This window comes from Phocoena sinus, chromosome 1 (genome assembly GCF_008692025.1).
Source record: "Phocoena sinus isolate mPhoSin1 chromosome 1, mPhoSin1.pri, whole genome shotgun sequence".
Lineage (NCBI taxonomy): Eukaryota > Metazoa > Chordata > Mammalia > Artiodactyla > Phocoenidae > Phocoena > Phocoena sinus.
In genome coordinates this window covers 12,868,457-12,890,138 of record NC_045763.1, presented here as the reverse complement: position 1 = coordinate 12,890,138, position 21,682 = coordinate 12,868,457, and the positions used below count along the sequence as shown (strand labels likewise).

The 21,682-nt window shown below is 42.5% G+C and overlaps 1 protein-coding gene and 1 pseudogene across 2 annotated transcripts in view; both read left to right on the top strand.

Moving 5' to 3' along the window:
* The first annotated feature begins 745 nt into the window (after positions 1 to 745).
* Positions 746 to 21,682, top strand: part of SDHB (succinate dehydrogenase complex iron sulfur subunit B) — a 34,740-nt gene continuing 13,803 nt past the window's right edge. The window contains exons 1-2 of one of the 2 annotated variants that reach the window (XM_032634406.1): positions 746 to 1,067; positions 10,985 to 11,112. In XM_032634406.1, coding sequence (XP_032490297.1) covers positions 996 to 1,067; positions 10,985 to 11,112 — 200 coding nt within the window. In that variant the 5' untranslated portion in view covers positions 746 to 995. The remainder of the gene's footprint in view (positions 1,068 to 10,984; positions 11,113 to 21,682) is intronic. The other variant, XR_004350304.1, reaches the window with a different exon arrangement.
* Positions 13,776 to 14,215, top strand: LOC116755255 (annotated as a pseudogene).

The following is a 21,682-nucleotide window of genomic DNA, read 5'->3' as shown; positions in this document are numbered from 1 at the left end:
TCCTAATAAACACTTTACTTGTTTCACTACTTTCCGTCTTTGTGGGAATTCTTTATCTGCAAAGCTGAAGAAACAAGGCCTTGCCACTGACCAGTGGTCTAGTGGCTAGTTTTCGTGCTCTCACCGCTGCGACCTAACCTCAATCACTGGCCAGGAACTGAAACCCTCTTTCAAGCCGCTGCAAGGCGGAGGCCACCCGAGATCAGAATTAATGAATGAATGGATGACACTTCTGCTGGTCATCTTTGAAGTCCCCTCGGTTCATTCACCAACCCCCCTGATTTGCCCGCCACTAAGGGGGTTCTCAGAATGTGGGAGTGTTGAAACCTGGACAGTCTCAGGCAAACCGCACTGTGTCTGACAGAACTCAGCGACAGAGTTGAGTGACGTGATTGATTGATAAATGTTCAGGAAGAAAGGGGTTAAAATCGGGATAAGGGGCTTCCCTGGTGGCGCAGTGGTTGAGAGTCCACCTGCCGATGCAGGGGACGCAGGTTCGTGCCCCGGTCAGAGAAGATCCCACATGCTGCGAAGCGGCTGGGCCCGTGAGCCATGGCCGCTGAGCCTGCTCGTCCGGAGCCTGTTCTCCGCAACGGGAGAGGCCACAACAGTGAGAGGCCCGTGTACCGCAAAAAAAAAAAAAAAAAAAATCGGATTAAGACTTGTATCAGATGGCTCCGCCCCATCATGCTCTTTGTCCCACCCCTTTCCACTGCCCTCCTTTTCAGACTCCGCCCCCTTCCTTGAGGAAGGTCACCTTCCAACGCGGGAAGCCAAGTGGGCATGCGCTGAGCCCACCGCAACTGCGCACGCTCTTGTTGACTTTCTCCTCCTTCCCTCCTCCCACTCAGAAAACCGGAAGCCGCCTCCCACTCGGTGGCTCCTGCGCGGCTAGCGGGTCCTCGGTGGATCCTGGCTCGGTGCCGCGGTGCTCGGCGGGACGCCGGCGGAGAGTGACAGGGGTTAAGGGGTGGGGCTCGACGTCAGGATCCAAGATGGCGGCGGTGGTCGCAGTCTCCTTGAGGCGCCGGTTCCCGGCCACAACCCTTGGCAGAGCCTGCCTGCAGGTGAGCTTCGGCTCTGGGGTGGGAAGGGCAGGGATGAAAGTCCAGAGATGGCTTGCAGTTGAGGGGGCGGCGGAGGAGATTGAGGGGCGCACAGGGCCAGGCCTCAGGGAGGAGGATAGCAGTTCCCGCTTGCCCAGGGCTCTGATTTTGGACGGGAGCATCCCTGCTGGTTATATTTCTGCACCTCTCTGCAGCCTGTGAGTTGGTCTGGGCGGAGAAGACTTTTTTAGACATAAGAATAAAGAAGAAGTTCAGAGAGGGGACTTGAATTGCCCAAGGTCACGTGGCGAGCGAGTGACGACTGGCTTGGAAGCAGAATTCGAGTCCAAACATTTGAACGCCAAGCCCTTTTTCTGCCACCAAACCATCCCCTCTGAGAAAGAACCGCCGGAGCGTGAAGTATGGGACTGGGAGGCGAGGCACTCCTCCGGGGTGCAAAGGTTGAGGTCTCAGTAAAAAGGGGAAGGGAGAGACGGAGGAAAATCCACTCAGCCCCCTGAGGATCTATCTGGGTTCCTTAAAGCAGCGTCATCCTGTCAGTGTCCCTGTCTGTAAAGGACGTATCATAATACCGACAGAGTTTGGGCTTGGATCACAGGTACAGAACTTGGCACTGATGTTATTTATATTATTCCTGGGGCATTGATACGTTTCCTCCACGCCCCTTGTATTGTCAGGAAACTACACACTTCAGATCTGCATTCTAAATGGAAACAGGTAGAAGGGGAAGGGAAACTGCCATTGCAATCTGTGTATATCAGGGACTGAGGTATTACAAATACCTTTCAAGTCTTTTTTCCTCCTCTAGGCTCCTGAAAAAACCCTGTAAGGTGGGTGAGCAGGAATTCTAACCTCCTTTTTAGAGATTTGAAAACTGAGGCCCCAGAAAGAAGATTTTTTTACTTGCTCAAAAATATCACAGCCAAGAACCAGTTGTTCCAGGACCTAAACTCAGTGTTTTGAACATAATGTGTGAAAAACTCCTAGCACAGATCTGGGCACATGGTAGGTGTACAAGAAATATTGGGTCCTCTCCTCTTCTTGCACTCCCATGAGAATACGTCTCATCTTAAGTAACTGCTCTGGCTGCACAGCCCCGTGCATATGGCCCATCTTCTAATGCCAGCTCTTTCCACTATGCTACACGTGAACTTAGACAAGTCATTTTACAGTCTTCCTGAGAAGGAGGCCTGAGAAAGAGGACTGCCTACCAGAACCTCAAGCTGGTGCCCTCTGAACATTAAATTGGTGATTGATGACGACATTTTTACCGGTTCCTTTTATAGCTGCTGAGCAAGCAGTTAAGTTGTGAGAGCCCCACCAATGAGAGTGAGTTCTAAAGCTCGGGTCCCTCTTCCAAGCATGAATTATAGGAAAGGCTGGTTTCATAGGTCAGTGTTGTAATTCCAAGTGAGGCCATCGTAGGGCCTCCCGAGGGCAGAGAAAATAGAAGATTCCCCCACACATGCACCCCCTTGTAGGAATATGAATTCAGACCCACAAAAGCCCCCTAAAAAGTAATGAGCTCGGTGTATTAGCTCTGAGCACATTCAGGTTCCTGGGAGTCTAGGACACAGTAGGATTTCTCTTGTGAATTCCTTTTATTTAGTTTGTACCACCGAACCACAGTTCTGCCTGTATTTAACTAATGTATTAAGTGTTGTTTGTGTTGTTGCCTCATTTCTTCGTCTAGACTCTGTATTCCTTGAAGGCAGTTACCACCTACTTTCAGTTGTGTGTATCATTGCTCCTAGCACTGGCAGGGCTTAGGATACCTAACTGCCAATCAGAATAATACGAGAACTGATACGGTTGCCAATACTAAAAAGCAGAACTTATTTCCTGAGCCATGCTAGAAACTTGGCCCTCTAGTTAATCCTATGAGGTAGATTTTAATACTCCCAACCTTCTTACAAAAGAGGAAATAAAATCAGAAAGGTTAAGTAATTTACCAAAGAACATCCAGCTACTAAGTGGTAGAGCTTGGTTTTGGACCCATGCCACTCACACATCTAGCTCCAAGCCTACTCCTTAAGGAAGATTTCCTAGGGACATAACAAGCTGCCTTCAGCATGATACAGAATTCCCCCTTCTCACCCTCCATCCGGTTTCAGTCCAGTTGTTGATGATCTTGCTTCTTCCCTTAAATTATAAACTGTGGGTTTCATCTTATCCAAGATTTCCTACAAAGGTGCGCTAAGCCTTGAATACTCACTAGTTTTGTAGATTGAGGTAGAAATGTTTTTGAAGGACCGCCCCCCGCCCCCCGCCACCTTGGTCGTAGGTTTGTGGTATAAATTTCTGGACAGGCTACAAAGAAAAAAAAACTCAAATTTTTGCCCACCTCCCCACTTCCTCCTGTATATCCTCCTTTTCTGCCTGTTACTGTGGGACAGTCGGCAGCACTCCAGTGGCTGCCCTTCACTCGTGCTCTCTGTCCCACTGCTTATTCAAAGATAGCTCTCCAGGGCTTCCCTGGCAGCTCAGTGGTTAAGAATCTCCTGCCAATGCAAGAGACATGGGTTCGAGCCCTGGCCCGGGAAGATCCCATATGCTGCGGAGCAACTAAGCCCGTGCGCCACAACTATTGAGCCCACTTGCCACAACTACTGAAGCCTGCGCACCTAGAGCCCATGCTCTGCAGCAAGAGAAGCCCCAACAGTGAGAAGTCCGTGCACTGTAATGAAGAGTAGCCCCAGCTCACCACAACTGGAGAAAGCCCACGTGCAGCAACAAAGACCCAACACAGCCAAAAATCAAAAATAAAATAAATAAATTTATTTAAAAAAAAAAAAAAAGCTCTCCATGAGAATTCCCTGGCTGTCCAGTGGTTAAGACTCCACGCTTCCATTGCAGGGGTCATGGGTTCAATCCCTGGTCAGGGAACTAAGACCCCACGAGATTTGTATGTGAATAAATAAAGAGGCAAAGATAGCTCTCCAGAAAGTCTCCCCTCTCCCCTGCCTTATCAGGTTTTCCTTCTCTGTTGGATCAGCAGCAGCAGCAGCACACAGCACGGTGTAATTTCTTCCGTCTTAAAAAAAAAAAAACAAAGAAAAGCTGGATCCAGCCACCACCCCAGTTCTCCACTCATCTTTATAGAAAAATGTCTCAAGAGGTGTCTAAACTCGCTGACCACAGTTCATCTCCCCACATCTTCCCATGAACCTATTCCAGTCAGACTTTTCACGCTTACCACTTCACGGAAAGTACCTGGGTCAGGGTCACCAGTGACCTTGGCTTTATTAAATCCAACGTCAGTCCTCAGTTCTCATGGTACTTTGCTCTCTGAAGCATATTGTTCACTCCCTCCTCAAAACACTTTTTTTGGCCTGACTCCCAGGACATCCCAGGCTTCAGGTTTTCCCCCTTGCACGTTGGTAGTTCTTTCTGTCTCCCTTTGCTGATTTCTCCTTTTTGCCCCAAATTCTAAATGCTGTGGCTCAGTCCTTAGGCCTCGTCTTTATAGACACTCCTTTGGGCTTTAGATACCTCCTAAATTTATGTCTCCAGCCCAGACTTCACCCCAAATCTTCAGATTCAGATGGCCACCCAACTATATTCTCAAAATCTCCTCATGGATATTTAATAAACTTTGCTTGCCTAAAACCAAAATCCTGCCACACACACCAACTTTCCCTCCCATCGCAGTTGATGGCAACTTCATCCTTCACGTGGCTTGGGCCAAAAACTTTGGAGTCATCCTTACTCTTTGCCTCACTCCCAATCTATAAGCAAATCTGTCAGTTCCTTCTTAAAGTGTATTTAAAAACTAACCACTTTTCACCATTTCCACAGCCACCAGCCTCGTTCAAGCCATCATCATCTCTTAGCTGATTATCACAGTTACTTCCTGCTTTTCTTGCTTTCATCTTTGCACCTCTACAGTTGGTTCTCAAAACAGGAGACAACATGATCCTTTCAAAACTTGTCTTTGTCACTCCTCTTCTCAAAACCTTCCAGTAGTTTCCCATCTTACTCGGGGTAGAAGCAAAAGTCCTTCCATGGCCCTGCGTGGTCTGGTTCTTCCATTAACGTCCTGATTTCCTCTCCTGTTCCTGTCCCTCTCACTCACTCCATTCTCAGCTACCACCGGCGCCTCGTTTCTCCTCAGACACATTCCCACCTGAAGATCTTTGTGCTCCATGCTCCCTCTGCGTTCTGTGCTCTTCCCCTAGATTTATGTGTGGCTTGCTTACTCACCTCCTTTGGGTCTTTGCTCAAGTGTCAGCTTTTCAGTGAAGTCTTCCCTGGCCACCCCATTTAGAGTTGTCTCCAGGATCCCTATTCCCCTTCTACCCCTCCCTCCACCCCCATCATGGCATTTATCACCACCTGACAAACTATAGGTTTTATTTGTGTGCGTCTCCTCCAATCACTGTGTAAGCTGCACAGGACTGGGATGTATGTCTGTTTGGTCCTTGATTCCCCCAAAGCCCAGAACAGTCCCTGGAGCATAGTAGTTGAACAAATAAGTGAATGACTATATCTGGACCAACTACCACCTAAAATCTTGCTGATTGTATAAGTAGAGTAAAAACTTTTGCTCTGTGGATCTTTTGGGGGAGAGGAATTATCTTTTTGTGCTGTTTTGTTTTGGATTTGCATTCTCACCACTGTATAGCAGCTACAAGGTTGGACTTTGGAGTCAGATGACCTATGTTTGAATACTGGCTCTTCTGTTATATGACCTTATTCTCATTTTTTAATTAAGAATAAAAAACTTTCCTCATAGAGATGTTGTAAAGATTAGACATAATTTAGTACGACATCTGGCACGTGGTAAGGGCTGAGTGATGAAAGCTATTATTATTATTTTCTACTACATAGACACCTACAGAACAAATTTTTAGATTTCTTTGTTTGGGGAATGTTGTTTTAATCACAGCTCCCATAATCCTGTGGATTAACTCTTAGTTCAGCCCTCAAGATGAACAAAGTTCCATCACTTTTAGAACCACAGCCTGCCCTGGCCATTTTGATTTCAGTATCTTCTCTCTTCATTCCTTTTAGCCCCCCCTTACCCCACCAAATGTTGTATAAAATACGTTGTATACAAAACTCAAAATGAATTTAAATTAGTTGTTTTGGAAAAAAATTAGTGACACTTTGGGGTACCCCAAAACTTATGTTGGGCTTTATCGCCTTCAGATACTCTGTTGTGTGGGTTTTTTGTTTGTTTTAATTTTTTTTTTTTTTTTTTGGCTGCATTGGGTCTTCGTTGCTGCACGCAGGCTTTCTCTGGTTGTGGTGAGCGGGGGCTACTCTTCGTAGCGGTGCGCGGGCTTCTCATTGCGGTGGCTTCTCTTGTTGCGGAGCACAGGCTCTAGGCGCACGGGCTTGTTGTGGCTCGTGGGCTAAGTAGTTGTGGCTTGCGGGCTCTAGAGCGCGGGCCCAGTAGTTGTGGTTCACGGGCTTAGTTGTTCTGCAGCATGTGGGATCTTCCCAGACCAGGGCTCGAACCTGTGTCCCCTGCATTGGCAGGCAGATTCTTAACCGCTGCGCCACCAGGGAAGCCCCCCTGTATATTTTTTAAAGGCATTTTATCCCTTTCCCCCTACTACCTGCCTCAGGTATAGCAGCCGCCCACTCTGGGAAACAGTTTAGCAGTTTCTTAAAAAGTTAAACATATAACTACCATACAACCCAGCAATTACACTCCTGGGCATTTATCCTAGAGAAATGGAGACTTATGTTCACACAGAAACTTGTCCACAAATGTTCATTAAACTTTATTCATGATAGCCCAAACCTGGAAACAACCTGCGTATCCTTCAGTGGGTGAATGGCTTAACAAACTGAGGTGCATCAGACCATGGAACACTACGTGGTAATAAAAAGAAATGACTGTTGAGGCACATAACTTGGCTGAGTCTCTAGAGAGTTATGCTGAATGGAAAAAAACCAGTCTCCCAAAATTACATATGAGATGATTACATTATATAACATTCTTAAAATGACAAAATTACAGAAATGTAACAGATTAGTGATTGCTAGGGGTGAAGGAGTAGGAATGGGAGGCCTGAGGGGCATGGCTGTGGCTGTAAAAGAGCGGATCTTTGCCAAGATGGAAATAATGTTCTGTACCTGGACTATATCGGTGGTAATACTCTGGTTATGATACTGTGCTGTAGTTTTGTACAGTGTTACCACTGGGGGAAATTGAGTGAAGAGTACACGGGATCTCAGTATTATTTCTTATAAATGCATGTGATTCTACAGTTATTTCCAAATGAGAAGTGTAATTTAAAAAACTAACAAATCTATGGATATATGCAACAACATGAGTGAATCTCAGAGCATTGTGTTGAGTGAAAGAAGCTAGACTCAAGATGTACTGTCACATGGCATGTATGTGAAATTCTATAAGAGGCAAATCTGTAGTGATAGAAAGCCGATCAATTGCCAGGGGTGGGGAGAGAAGTGCTGACTGCAAAGAAACACTAGAGAACTTTCTGAATGGAAATATTCTGTCATAATTGTGGTAGAAGTTATATAACTTTATCAAAGCTCATCAAATTATACACTTAAAATTAGTGAATTTTATTGTAATGAATATACCTCATTAAATTAACAAAAACAAAAAAGGGGATGTGTGAAGCAAGCAAAAGCCGCTGGAGCTAATATCTTCAAGAGGGAATTCCCTGGTGGTCCAGTGATTAGGACTCCACGCTTTCACTGCCGAGGTTGCAGGTTCCGGGCAACTAAGATCCCGAAAGCCATGCAGCGCGGCCAAAAAAATAATAATAATAATGTCTTCAGGAATCTTTTCACTTCCTCCACTTCCTCTTAAACACCACAAGGTGGCATTAGCCAAACGTTCCTGTCATTTCACAATGGAGCCCCTAGTGAAAAGTGTTCATTTGTAGAAATGACTTTCCTTTTATTAAGGATCTTAGCCAGCTTGGTGATAAGATAAAATACAGCTTTCATCCTCACCTTCACTTTCATTTTCTTCATACATTCTCTTCTTTTATGCTGAGAGCTGATATTTTCAGCTTCACTTAATTTGGGGCGGTTTTTGCCAGCAAGTAATAAACTCCATTGCATTTCTTGTAATTACTCAGTTAACCTTAAGAGTTTTTACTTTCTTTAACAGTGTATAAGAGAAATAGCTGGCCTGGAATACCATCTGAATATTTCTGTCTTCAACTTATAAGTGCTCTTTGGACTGGCAGGATCCCTCATCACCATAGTGGAAGCTCAGCAGGACTTGCTGAGACCTTGTTTCATCTGCCTAAATGCAAAAGGGCTTCAAGGACTATGGGATGGGGGCAGCTTAGCATTACAGTTAAGTCCCTTACATACGAACAAGTTCCATTCGAGAGCGCGTTCGTAAGTCCGGTGTGTTCGTAAGTCCAACAAAGTTAGCCTAGGTACCCAACCAACACAATCGGCTGTATTGTACTGTAATAGGTTTGTAATACTTTTCACACAAATAATACATAAAAAACAAACACAAAGATGAAGACATTTTTACTCTTACAGTACAGTACCTCAAAAGTACAGTAGCACAGTGTAACAGCTGGCGTACAGGGGCTGGCATCGAGTGAACAGACAAGAAGAGCTACTGACGGGAGGAGGCAGAGGAGGTGGGAGATGGTTCCTTGCTGGAACCAGATGCACGTTTGCACCTTTGAAAGTTTGCAACTAGAAGGTTCTTATGTAGGGGACCTACTGTATACAGTAAGTGGTTAGGACTCCGCGCTTTCACTGCCGAGGACCGGCATTCAGTCCCTAGTCGGGGAACTAAGATCCCACGAGCCACACAGCGCAGCCAGAAAATAAAGTAAAAAAATAAAATTGTATTAAAATTTTTAATTAAATTTAAAAAATTGATAGACTGAGTAATGCACATTACCCTCCCTAACATGGATGAGCCTTATCCAATCAACTGAAGGCCTCAGTAGAACAAAGGGCTGACGCTCCTTCGAATAAGAGGAAGTTCCTCCTGCCTGACTGCTTTCAAACTAAGACACTGATTTTTTTTTCTTGCCTTTGGACTTGAAATAACGACTCTTCCTGGGTCTTGAGCCTGCTGGCCTTTGGACTAGAACTCTACCATTGGCTCTCCAGCTTGCCAACTGCAGATCTTGAGACTTGTTATCCCCTGTAATCACCTGAGCCAATTCCTTATAATAAATCTGTTTTCATATATGTGTGTGTATATATATACACCATTGGTTCTGTTTCTCTGGAGAACCCTAACTAATACACCTGCCCTTAAGGAGTTAAGACGTAAAGAGAAGAAAACAGCACCAAGAAGAGACCTGAGAATATTCACAAATGAATAGTACGGTGTTTAGGAACATGGGTTCTGGAGCCAGACAGACAGACCTGGGTTCCAATCCTGGCTCCACTCACCAACTCTGTAATCATGGGCCCATCACTTGATCTCAGAGCCTCATTTTTCTCATCTTTAAAATGAAGATTCAATGGAGTAATTAATATAAAGCATTTAATTTGGTGCCAGGCAATAATAGTGGTTTTTTTAATGAGTATAAACTTAAATATAAAACTTTTTTTTGAGCAACAGCGCCCTTTTTGCAAATATGTTTTTATGGGGAGGCTGTTCTGGCTGAAGGAGTGAGAGAAGTCAGGCCTACCCTCTTAACCTTATCCTATCTCGGCAGCCCTTGGGTGGCACTCTAGGATTCCTTGGCTCGCTGTGTGAAACCCACTGGCAGGGGCTGTAAGTGCCCAGGAGATGGAACAGAATCATCAGAGAGAGCAGGTCTCAGCTGTTTGTTAGTTCCCTAAATTTATTTTAAGATACAATATTCTTTATCTTGTTTCCTGCCATAATGCTGTGGATGGAATGTTTGTGTTCCTCCAAAATTCATATGTGGAAGCCCTAATCCCCACTGTGGTGGTATTTGAAAATGGGGCCTATGAGAGGGAATTAGGGTTAAATTAGCTCGTGAGGGTAGGACCTGTATGATGGGATTAATGCCTTTATTAAAAGAGGAAAAGACATGAGATCCCTTTCCGACATGTGAAGATAGAGCAGGAATGTAGCTCTCTGCAAACCAAGAAGGTCCTTACTAGACATCAGATCTGCTGACACCTTGATTTTGGGCTTCCCAGCCTCCAAAACTGTGAGAAGTAAATGATTGTTGTTTAAACCACCCAGTCTTCGGATTTTTTTACAATGGCCCAGACTAAGACACCTAATCTAAAAACACCAGCATCTCATTTTGACAACTGCAGTGGCTTTCTAACTGATTTCCCCAGATGTCATGCGACAATTCTGCCTTTGTAAGCCAGTGATATTCTTCTCAAAAATAAAAATGATTGTGTCACCCACCTGATAAATTTTTATTAGCTTCTTATTGCTCTTAGGGTAAAATCAAAACTTACAAGTCTTTCTTAACTTCCTTGAGTCTGCCACTCTTCCATCCCTTGTCAAGTCACCCTGCTTTACAGTGGACTTCTCTCCGTCCTCACGGGTGCCTGTGCTCTCCCCCACCCGGGCCTCTACATGTGTTGTTCCTAGGTTTATAACACCCTGTTCTCCTTCCCCTTCATCCCTATACATCAAGCCTCAGCTTAAGTATCATTTATAGAGCCTTCCCCGACCACTTAGACTAGTGCAAGTCTCTGCTGCATTCTTCCCTCTCTGTACTTTATTGTGAATATTTCATTTCTCTTCTTGTTCACTACAAAGTAGATTCTACAAGGGCAAAGACTATGTCTGTTTTATTAAGCACCATTTCACCAGCCCCCAGCACCATGTCTGGCATATTACAGGTACTTATTGTGTGTTGGATATTGGATGACTGCCTATCCCAAGACTGTGTCAGTAATGTGTGGGTTTGTATCCAGTATTGCAGTTTATAGTGGCAACTAAATAGAAGGATTTATCTTGCATTTTTAATGATTTTTTTTTTCCTTCCTGTGAACTTTTTAAATTTCAGGCCTGCCGTGGGGCCCAGACAGCTGCAGCCACAGCTCCTCGAATGAAGAAATTTGCCATCTATCGATGGGACCCAGACAAGACTGGAGATAAACCTCATATGCAGACTTATGAAATTGATTTGAATAAGTGAGTATCTCTGAAAGCTAGGTATTTGATAAATGAAGGTGAGCTCTTGATCTATTTCAGGGACATGCTTTTCCCATCCTTGGAAGGTTTAAAAACAGATTATCCAATGGCTCTGGAATTTATCATCTATTTTTAAAACGAGGTAGATACCTGATTGAAAAACATAATACCAAGAAGAACAACTTTTACAGAATTCGTTTCCTTCCTGCAAATCAAAGTATAACAGTTTCTAGGAATACTGACAGGGATGGCATGATGCATAGTATCTGAAGTCCTTAACACATTAGCAATTTAAAAATACTCAGTGTTTTTATGTTAATTTATGTATATGGACCTATGTATTCTATAACAGCGATAAGCAGTGTAAACTTGGCTGGATTGGTGACAGGCCAAGATAGGGGTGTAGTTCAAATATTAAAAATGATCCATACCTACGTATTAGCTTTCTGTTTCTGTCGTAACAGTTGCCGCAAACTTAGTGGCTTAAAACAACATAGATTTATTATCTTATAGTTCTGTAGGTTAGAAGTCTGGTAAAGTTTTCGTGACTAAAACCAAGGTGTCAGCAGGCTGTGTTCCTTTCTGGAGACTAGAGAATCCGTTTTCTGCTCCTTCGAGCTGTTGGCAGAATTTAGTTCCTTATGGTTGTAAGACCGAGGTCCCTGTTTTCTTGTTGGCTAAAAGCTGAGAGCCATTCCCAGTTTTTAGAGAAACTGCATTCCTTGGCTCATAGTCCACATCGTCAAAGCCAGCAACAGCACGTTGAGTCCTTCCCATTACCACTCCTGAACCACTCCTCTTCCGTCTTTAAAGAATCTCCACAGGTAGCCAAAAGGAAAGAAGAATCTAGGGGGCTGGGCTCTAGCTTCCCACCACTCCACACCTCCACCTCCCAAGTAGAACCAGCGCTGTTCTGTTTTATGATCTGTTTTATTTGTAAATGAATAAGTATTTCTTTTGAACAAAAGCTTCCATGGCACCAAAAAAATTGTTTGAAAACCACAGGTACTTTAAATGCTTTTTTAAAACTCTATCAACACACAAACTCTTTTAATAAGATAGAGTTAATTGATATATAATCTTCTTCTCAGACAAAATTATCAAATATTCAGCAACCAAAAATTATTAATAAAATTCAAAGAAAGGGAAATTGTACAGGCCACATTTTCTGACCATAATACAATAAAACTAAAAATTCATATTAAGAACAAAAAAACCCTAATTACTTGGAAATTTAAAGCACTCTTTTAAATAACTACTTGATTAAGGAATAATAAAAATATTATTATCAGATACTTAGAAAATAAAAACATTGCAAATTAAAACTCCAGAATGTGATTAAAACTGGAAGAGTTAAATTCATAACTCTGTTCTTAACGATAAAATTTAAAGTGATTGCGTTTACTTCCAGTAATGGCAGAATGGTTTCCCTCATACTAACCCTTCAACAAATAATAAGTACGCTCTGGTTTATAAGATAAATATTAGAAGCAATGACCTGAAGGCACAGGAGAGTGAGCAAAGCAGGCAGACACTGGAAGGGAGTTGACACTTGGAAGTATAGGGTGCTGCTCAGATAAATAAACGGTTTTTGCATGGTTTTTTTACCTGAGGGCAAGCCCCGGTTGATGTGGGAGTGCAAGGGCTAAAACTCAATAAAAAAAAAATCACAGTCTAGGGACTTCCCTGGTGGCGTAGTGGTTAAGAATCCGCCTGCCAATGCAGGGGACATGGTTTCGAGCCCTGTTCCAGGAAGATCCCACATGCCACAGAGCAACGAAGCCTGTGCGCCACAACTACTGAGCCTGCGCTCTAGAGCCTGCGAGCCACAACTACTGAAGCCCACACGCCTAGAGCCCGTGCTCCACAACAAGAGAAGCCACCGCAGTGAGAAGCCCGCGCACCACAACAGAGTAGCCCCCGCTCACCGCAACTAGAGGAAGACCACGCGAAGCAACGAAGACCCGATGCAGCCGAAAATAAATTTATTGAAAACAAAAACAAAAAAACCCCACAGTCTTAGTGTGGTCACTAGCTTGAATAACCAGATGAAATACTTGGAAGCTACCATAGCACCAGAAAATGAGGGGGAAATCCTGGAAAGAAGTACAGAGGGGGAGCCCCAAATTCTGTTTATGAACTGTGCCCAGATGTTGAGTTCAGCCATACTAATTGTTGCTTTAAAAAACAATCAGGGGGCTTCCCTGGTGGCGCAGTTGTTGAGAGTCCGCCTGCCGATGCAGGGGACACGGGTTCATGCCCCGGTCCAGGAAGATCCCACATGCCGCGGAGCAGATGGGCCCATGAGCCATGGCCACTGAGCCTGCGCATCCGGAGCCTGTGCTCCGCAATGGGAGAGGCCACAACAGTGAGAGGCCCACATACTGCAAAAAAAAAAAAAAAAAAAAAAACAATCAGGCCGTACTGAGGGCACCGGCAAGAGCGGGTGTGAGCGGGTGGCTGGTGGGGCTGGTGTGTCGGGTGGGCGGGCTGGAAGCTGAGTCGCCTGAGCCCGCAGCTTCCAGCACCCTGACCCACGCTCGGCTTGTCACTCTGGAGGGACGGTGCGGGGACTCAGCAGCTGCACAGCGGGGAGCGGCGGCAGCGGCCTCAGGTCCTGAGTCTCTATAGAAGCTGAAATCCATCAATCTCTGTTCTTCAAAATGCAATGAAATGTACCAAAGACTGTATTCCGACTGGCATGTAGGACATGCATGGAACCAGATAAAGCTGGTCTTTGGGGACACTGTCAAAACATAAAGGAACCATTACTTTTATATACGTCGGAATCCAGAGTGGTTTGGGTACCGGGCCCTCGGAAACGATGGCTGCACTTACCTGCTGCCCAGTGTGCTGCAAAGGAAAGGAAGCCATTCATTGCTCATACACGCCAACCAGGGGTCCTTCACCATAAACAGTGGGAGCAGGATATCTTATCCAGTGCTACATCCCCAGGAACTCCCTCCAAAAAAAGGAAGAACCTGATCCTTTACAAGACAGATCAGTTAGTCCTTACCAACGATTTAAGACAACATTTAGGGCTTCCCTGGTGGCACAGTGGTTAAGAATCCGCCTGCCAATGCAGGGGACAAAATTTCAAGCCCCGGTCCGGGAAGATTCCACGTGCTGCGGAGCAACTAAGCCCGTGCACCACAACTACTGAGCCTGTGCTCTAGAGCCCGCGAGCCATAACTACTGAGCCCACGTGCCACAACAACTGAAGCCTGTGCGCCTAGAGCCCGTGCTCCGCAACAAAGAGAAGCCACCACAATGAGAAGCCGGCGTACCGCAACAAAGAGTAGCCCTCTCTCGCTGCAACTAGAGAAAGCCCGCGCACAGCAACAAAGACCCAATGCAGCCAAAAATAAAATAAATAAAAATAAATTTATTTTTTAAAAAAGAAAACATTTAGATAATATGGGAAAGTTTCTAGAACTTACTGGGTTACCTGACAGCGTAGTAAACATTCTGAAAAATTCCCAGAGTGGAAATGCACTAACAGCATATGCCCTGTTGAAGAATGCAATGCCTACACGGTACACTGTGACCCTGGGGGGGACCTCCTTCACTGTGAAGTATCTGCTCAGCTGTGGCTACATGTCGACGCCACCTCCTATGAAGGAGTATCCGCAAGACAGGATGGAGGAGACAAAGGAGCTCCTCACAGAGAAGCTGGAGGAGACAAAGGACAGGCTCAGTGAAAAACTGCAAGAGACCAAAGGAAAGGCTTCTTTTAAGAAAAAAGTGGAATAGGGTGCCTTATATACCAGGTTATAGACAGTTCCTGCACTTTAACCCTTGGAGACTATGGACAAAGGTACATGCTCTTGATTATTTTTTTGGTTAGCAGCCTAAATATAGCAGTTCTTTGAGGGTTAAAGAACTAAGATAACTTTTTAAAGTTAAACATCACTAGGAAAATCAGTGTTTTTAGAAAAGAAAAAATGAATCCAGTATAAGAATTTCACGTCTGTAGCAGCGTTAAGCAGTCGTCCATGCCTTCAGTCATCCTTGCTTTGTGTTTAGATGCAGCTGCTCTCTCCTTGAATAGCTGATGCAGCCCTCCACAGATTTAACTCTAGGTCTTCATCTTTGTTATTCATTGAGGTTTTAACTATATTCAGTTCTCAATGTGGAGACAAACTGTTATCATCAGAACTGCTTATGTCTTTCTGTAAAGACAGTATATAACGGTTACATACCAGTTAAAATGTAGACTTCATATGAAGAAAGCTGAATGAAAATTGGGTCATGTATATGTAAATAAGATGTATTGTTTATATGTAAATGAAAAATTGACCTTTAAAAATGATTTTTACCTGAAGCATGCCAGAATCAAATTTTTTAAGCAAATCTGCAGCGTAGCACTTTCTCACCCAAAACGTAAAACTCTTATTCCTGCATCATGTCCTCTCCAACTGATCTCTCAGAGGAAAAGGGAAAATCATCACACCTTAAGTTTATGGTAGAGATCAAACACCCTTAGCAGTGCCTGGAGCTTGTGGTTCTCAGCAGTGCAGGTTTGGGAGGATGGGACCTGCCTGTCCCTGCCACCCGGTCTCCACCAGCCAGAGTCTGTCTTGATTCCATTTTGGAGTAAAATTTTAAGATTGTAGCCGCTGTTTTCCTCTTGCATTGAAACATCCTTACTTGAGCATTTTACTTGAATTTTCTAAATAGCAAAGCTATCATTAAAACCTGCTTGGAGGGCTTCCCTGGTGGCGCAGTGGTTGGGAGTCCGCCTGCCGATGCAGGGGACACAGGTTCGTGCCCCGGTCCGCGAAGATCCCACATGCCGCGGAGTGGCTGGGCCCGTGAGCCATGGCCGCTGAGACTGCACGTCCAGAGCCTGTGCTCCGAGAGGCCACAACAGTGAGAGGCCCGCGTAATGCAAAAAAAAAAAAAAAAAAAAACCTGCTTGGAATGAAATTCAGTCATGTCAGATGTGAAAGTTGCCGCAGTTTGTGTGGGTGTGTTTGAGGATGTGTTTGTGTGTTTCCTCTTGCTCTGCCTTTACTTCAGTTCTAACCTTTGAATTGAAAGAGGGAACGGGCCTCTTTCTAGACTTTGTTATGGGTGATCTGATAAGGCAAGAGAATGCCAGAAATAGTCCCACAGGCATCACTGCTGTGAGGCCGGGTTTTCGTATTAAATACTGAGTTTGGCCAAATTTTGAGAATACTTTAAAGGGAAAATAATGTTTACATTTGATACGTCTAATCATTATATTGGCTCTGCTGTGGTTGGACTCTTCTTTGTGGGGGTGGGTGGAGTGGTGAGGGGGCAGGGCTCACTCTGCCACATGCAGGCCTAATAAGGCAGGATGGTTTGTCTCCTGATACAGATCTAACGAACGTGTGATTTCAGATTGACAGCACATTTTCAAATCCAAAAACAGTGAACATGTTTTAGCTTGTTTATTAAATAATTCACATTTTTGAGTATATTAAATGCTAAGATAGATATGAACGAATTTGTTTATTTTTAACCACTGAGACTGCCTGGTTTAAAATCATGTGTTATATGAAATTTACTTTTCATGTTGCATAGGGCGTGTTTTCCAATGAGGATAAATTGTGGGTCTTAGAAGCACTAATAATCCTGAGTTTCCACCTTTGGTTCAGCCCATTTGAGATTTGTTGCCATACAGTTTCAAAATTGTCTTGTGTTTGTCCAGTTACAGAAAGTGAGGCGCTGGGGAGTGCTTTGAAATTCTCTAGTGAAACATTCTCTGAAGGTGTAAAAAAAAAAAAAAAAAATCACTCTTCTGAGAAGCATGATACAGTCCAGGGTTACTACAGCATGTTATTCATAAGGTCCAGCATACAACCCAAAATTACTAATCATACAAAGAAACAGTGAAAAGTTAAAAGACCATCAGTGGAGAGCAGCCTTGAAGCAACCCAGTTGTGGGAACTAGCAGAAAGGATTTTAAGCAATTATAATTGTGTTCATAGATAAAGGAAGATACGCTCATGATGGGATAGGAAATCTCAGCAGAGTTAGAAACTATTGATAATTAAAAAGAACCAATGGAAAATCTGGAACTGAAAAACACAATATCTGAAATAGAAAATTCACTGGATAGGCTTAACAGCAGATTGGAAATGACAGTAGGAAGATTTGGTGAACCTGAAAGTAAATTACTAGGAAGTGTCTATTCTTAAGACAAAAAGGAAAAAAAGATGTTTAAAAAAGAACCTCATTGATCCATGAAACAGTATCAGAAGGTCTAACACACGTGTAATTGGGAGTCCCACAAAGAGTGGAGTAGGAGAATGGGCAAAAAATATGTTTGAAAAGGTAATGGCGGGCTTCCCTGGTGGCGCAGTGGTTGAGAGTCCGCCTGCTGATGCAGGGGACACGGGTTCGTGCCCCGGTCCGGGAAGATCCCACATGCTGCAGAGCAGCTGGGCCCGTGAGCCATTGCCACTGAGCCTGCTTATCCGGAGCCTGTGCTCCGCAATGGGAGAGGCCACAACAGTGAGAGGCCCATGTACCACAAAAAAAAAAAAAAAAAAAAAAAGGTAATGGCCAAGAATTTCTCAAGCTTGTGAAAAACATAATTTACATATTTAAGAATCTTAGTGAGGGCTTCCCTGGTGGTGCAGTGGTTAGGAATCCGCCTGCCAATGCAGGGGACATGGGTTCGAGCCCTGGTCCAGGAAGATCCCACCCACATGCTGCGGAGCAACTAAGCCCATGTGCCACAACTACTGAAGCCTGCACGCCTAGAGCCTGTGCTCTGCTACAAGAGAAGCCACCACAATGAGAAGCCCATGCACCACAATGAAGAGTAGCCCCCGCTCGCTGCAACTAGAGAAAGCCCTCACAGAGCAACGAAGACCTAATGCAGCCATAAATAAGTAAATAGATAGATAGATAGATTTTTTAAAAATCTTAGTGAACTCCAAGCCCAAGATAGATAGATAGATAGATAGATAAATAAATAGAATAGAATCTTAGTGAACTCGAAGCAGGGTAGATACACAGAAAACCACCCAAGCACATCATAATCAAATTACTGAAGATAAAAATAAACAAAATCTTGAAAGCTATGAGAAAAAAACACATTGTATGCAGGGATATGAATGATTGTTTACTACTCGTCAGAAATTACAGAAGCCAAAAGACAGTGGAATGTCTTCTCTAAGTTACTAAAAGGAAAGCTCTGTCAACTGAAATTCTGTATTCAGCAAAAAGATCCTTCAAGATGAAGATGAAATTAAGACATTTTCAGATAACAAAAAGTAAAAGGAGTCATAGCTTCCTGTACTGCGTGAAAGAGGGTTTTTCAGGCTGAAGAAAAATAATACCAGGTGGGCCAGAGACCTATGCCACATGAAAAAGGAAGTTTTTCAGGCTGAAGAAAAATAATGCCAGGTAGAAACTCAACTCTTAGAAAAGTAATAAAAGGCACCATATATGATAAATACAAAACCATTTTTTTGTCTTAACTTTATTAAAACAGTTATGACTGTTTAAAACAAAATCATAGGGACTTCCCTGATGGTCCATTGGGTAAGACTCCACGCTCCCAGTCCGGAGGGCCCGAGTTTGATCCCTGGTCGGGGAACTAGGTCCCACGTGCATGCTGCAACTAAGAGTTGTCATGCCGCAACTAAGAGTTCACCTGCCACAAGTAAGAAGTCCACATGCCGCAACTAAAAGACCCAGTGCAGCCTAAATAAATAAATAAATAATAACATTTTTAAAAAACAGAACAAAATTATAACATTGTCTTACATAAAATATAACTTACATACAGGTTGGAATGTTGTTACATGAAGTGGTACAATATTAACTCTAAATAGACTGAGAAGTTAAGGACATATAATTCTAGAGTAACCATTTTTTTTAATGCAGAGAGATATATAGCTAAAATGGAATTGGAATATATAAATTAAATATATATATACTAAAATGGAATTCTGAAAACATTTACTTAATCTAAAAATACTACTTAAAAGAAGGCAGGAAAGAGAGAACAGGGAGAAAGTGTTGGGACAGATAGTAAAATGATAGACCCAAATCCAACCATATCAATAAGTACATCAAATGAAAAGAGACTAAACACTCCAATTAAATGGCAGAGATTGTCAGAATAAGTAAAGAAGCAAAGCTCAACCACATGCTATTTACAAAAAAATGCACTTTAAAAATTTTTTTGGCCACACTGTGGGGCATGCAGGATCTTAGTTCTCCGACCAGGGATCGAACCCTCACCCCCAGCAGTGGAAGTGTGGAGTCTTAACCACTGTACTGCCAGGGAAGTCCCCCCAAATGCACTTTAAATATAAAGACACAGATAGGTTGAAAGTGAAAGAGTGGAAAACAATATACATGCAATCTGCATTAAACATAAAAAAGAGTGGCTATGGTAGTATCAGATAAAGTAGACTACAAGGCAAAGAACACTACTGGAAATGAGGGAACATTTCATAATGATAAGGGGATCATTTTATCAGGAAGACATAATAATCATAAATGTGATTATGAAATACACATTCTTTTTAAGTGCACAATGCTACATTCACTAAGATACTGGGCCATAAAACAAATTTCAATAAATTTCAGAAAGTTGGAATCTTACAGGGTATAATCTCTGATCACAGTAGAATTAAAATTTAAAGCAGTAACAGCAAGATATTTTAGGTATCAAAGCAGAAATCTCAAGGGAAATTAGAGAAGATATTGAACTAAATGATAATGAAAATATAGCATTTCAAAATATGCAAGATGCATCTAAAGCAGTGCTTATGGGGAAAATTATAGCTTCAAATGCATACATTAAAAGAAAAAAGGTTTAGAATCAGTGATCTAAGATTCTACCCTAAGAAGGCAGAAAAGTAAGAGCAAGGTAAACCAAAAGCAAGTAGAAAAATGAAATAATAAAAATAAGAGCAAATAGGATGGGGGCTGGGGGTAAGACAGCTGGTAGAAAAAAATAAAACCAGAAGTTGGTTTTTTTGGAAACAAATTTGATCATCTCCTAGCCAGACTGGAGAAAAATAAGAGAAAACAAAATCCCAGTATCAAGATGGAAAGAGAGCCTATGGATATTAAAATGATACCAAGAGAGTATTATGAATAACTTTATGACAAATTCAATAATTGATGAAATGGACAAATTCCTTGAAAAAATACAACTTACCAGATTGACATAAGATGAAATAGAAAATATGAATAGTTTTATGTTACAGAAATTAAATGTGTTATCAAAAACATTTTCACACAGAAAACTCCAGGCCCAGGTGGCTTCACTGGTGAATCATATCACACATTTAAGAAAAACCTAACACAAATATTCTTTCAGAAAATAAACAAGGAATATTCATTTCCTAGTTCATTTTATGAGGCCATCATAACCTGATACCAAAATCTAACAAAGACATTACAGAAACGAAAATTACAAATTGGTATCGTTCGTGAACATAGACACAAAAATCCTCAAGAAATTTTAGCAATTCAAATCTAGCAATCTATAAAAAGGGATAATGACTTAATGACCAAGTTTCAGTTTATCTCAGGAATATGAAGTTGGCTTAACACTGGAAAATCAATCATTGTAATTCATCATATAAAGGATAAAGGAGAAAAGCCATAACTCTGCAAATCTGAAAAAGAAGGAAACTTCCTCAACCAGATAAAGAGTATCTAGGGACTTCCCTGGAGGTCCAGTGGGTAAGACTCCACGCTCCCAATGCAGGGGGCCTGGGTTCAATCCCTGGCTAAGGAACTAGATCCTGCATGCATGCCACAGCTAAGACCCGGCACAGCCAAGATAGACAGATAGGTAAATAAATAAATAAAAACAAATCTTTTTTTTAAAAAAAGACTATGTATGGAAAAAGCTACAGCTAACAACATGCTTAATTGTGAAATATCGAATGCTTTATCCATAAGACCTGGAACAAAACAAAGATGTCCACTCTCCACTTCTATTCAGCATTTTACTGTACATTCTAACTAGTGCATTAAAGGCAAATGAAAGAAAAGACATGAAGATCGAAAAGGAGGGCATTAAATTGTCTGTAGTCACAAATAACTTGATTGTTTACGTATAAAATTCCAAGGATCCAAGGAATCTACAAAACTACAAGAACATACTAAGTAAATTTAGCAAGGTTGCAGGATACAAGGTCAATATGCAAAAATAATTTTTTTATACTAGCATCAACCATTCAGAATTTTAAGGTTTTAACCAGGGAAATTAGGCAACAAAAAGGAAGAAAGGAAATTGGAAAGTAAGAAGGAAACTCTTTTCTTTTCACAGATCACATGACCTTGTATATAGAAAATCCTAACAAATTCACACCAAAAAATTATTAGAATCAATAAATTAATTCAGCAAAGTTGTAGGATACAAGATAAGTATATAAAAATCAATTGTATTTCTGTACACCAGCAATGAACAATCCTAAAATAAGAAAATGATTCCATTTACAGTAACATCAAAAAGAATAAAATAGGAACAAACTTGGCAAAAGGAATGCAAGACTGAAAACTATAGAACATTGTTGAAAGAAACTAACAAAGACCTAAATAAATGGAAAGATATTTCATGTTT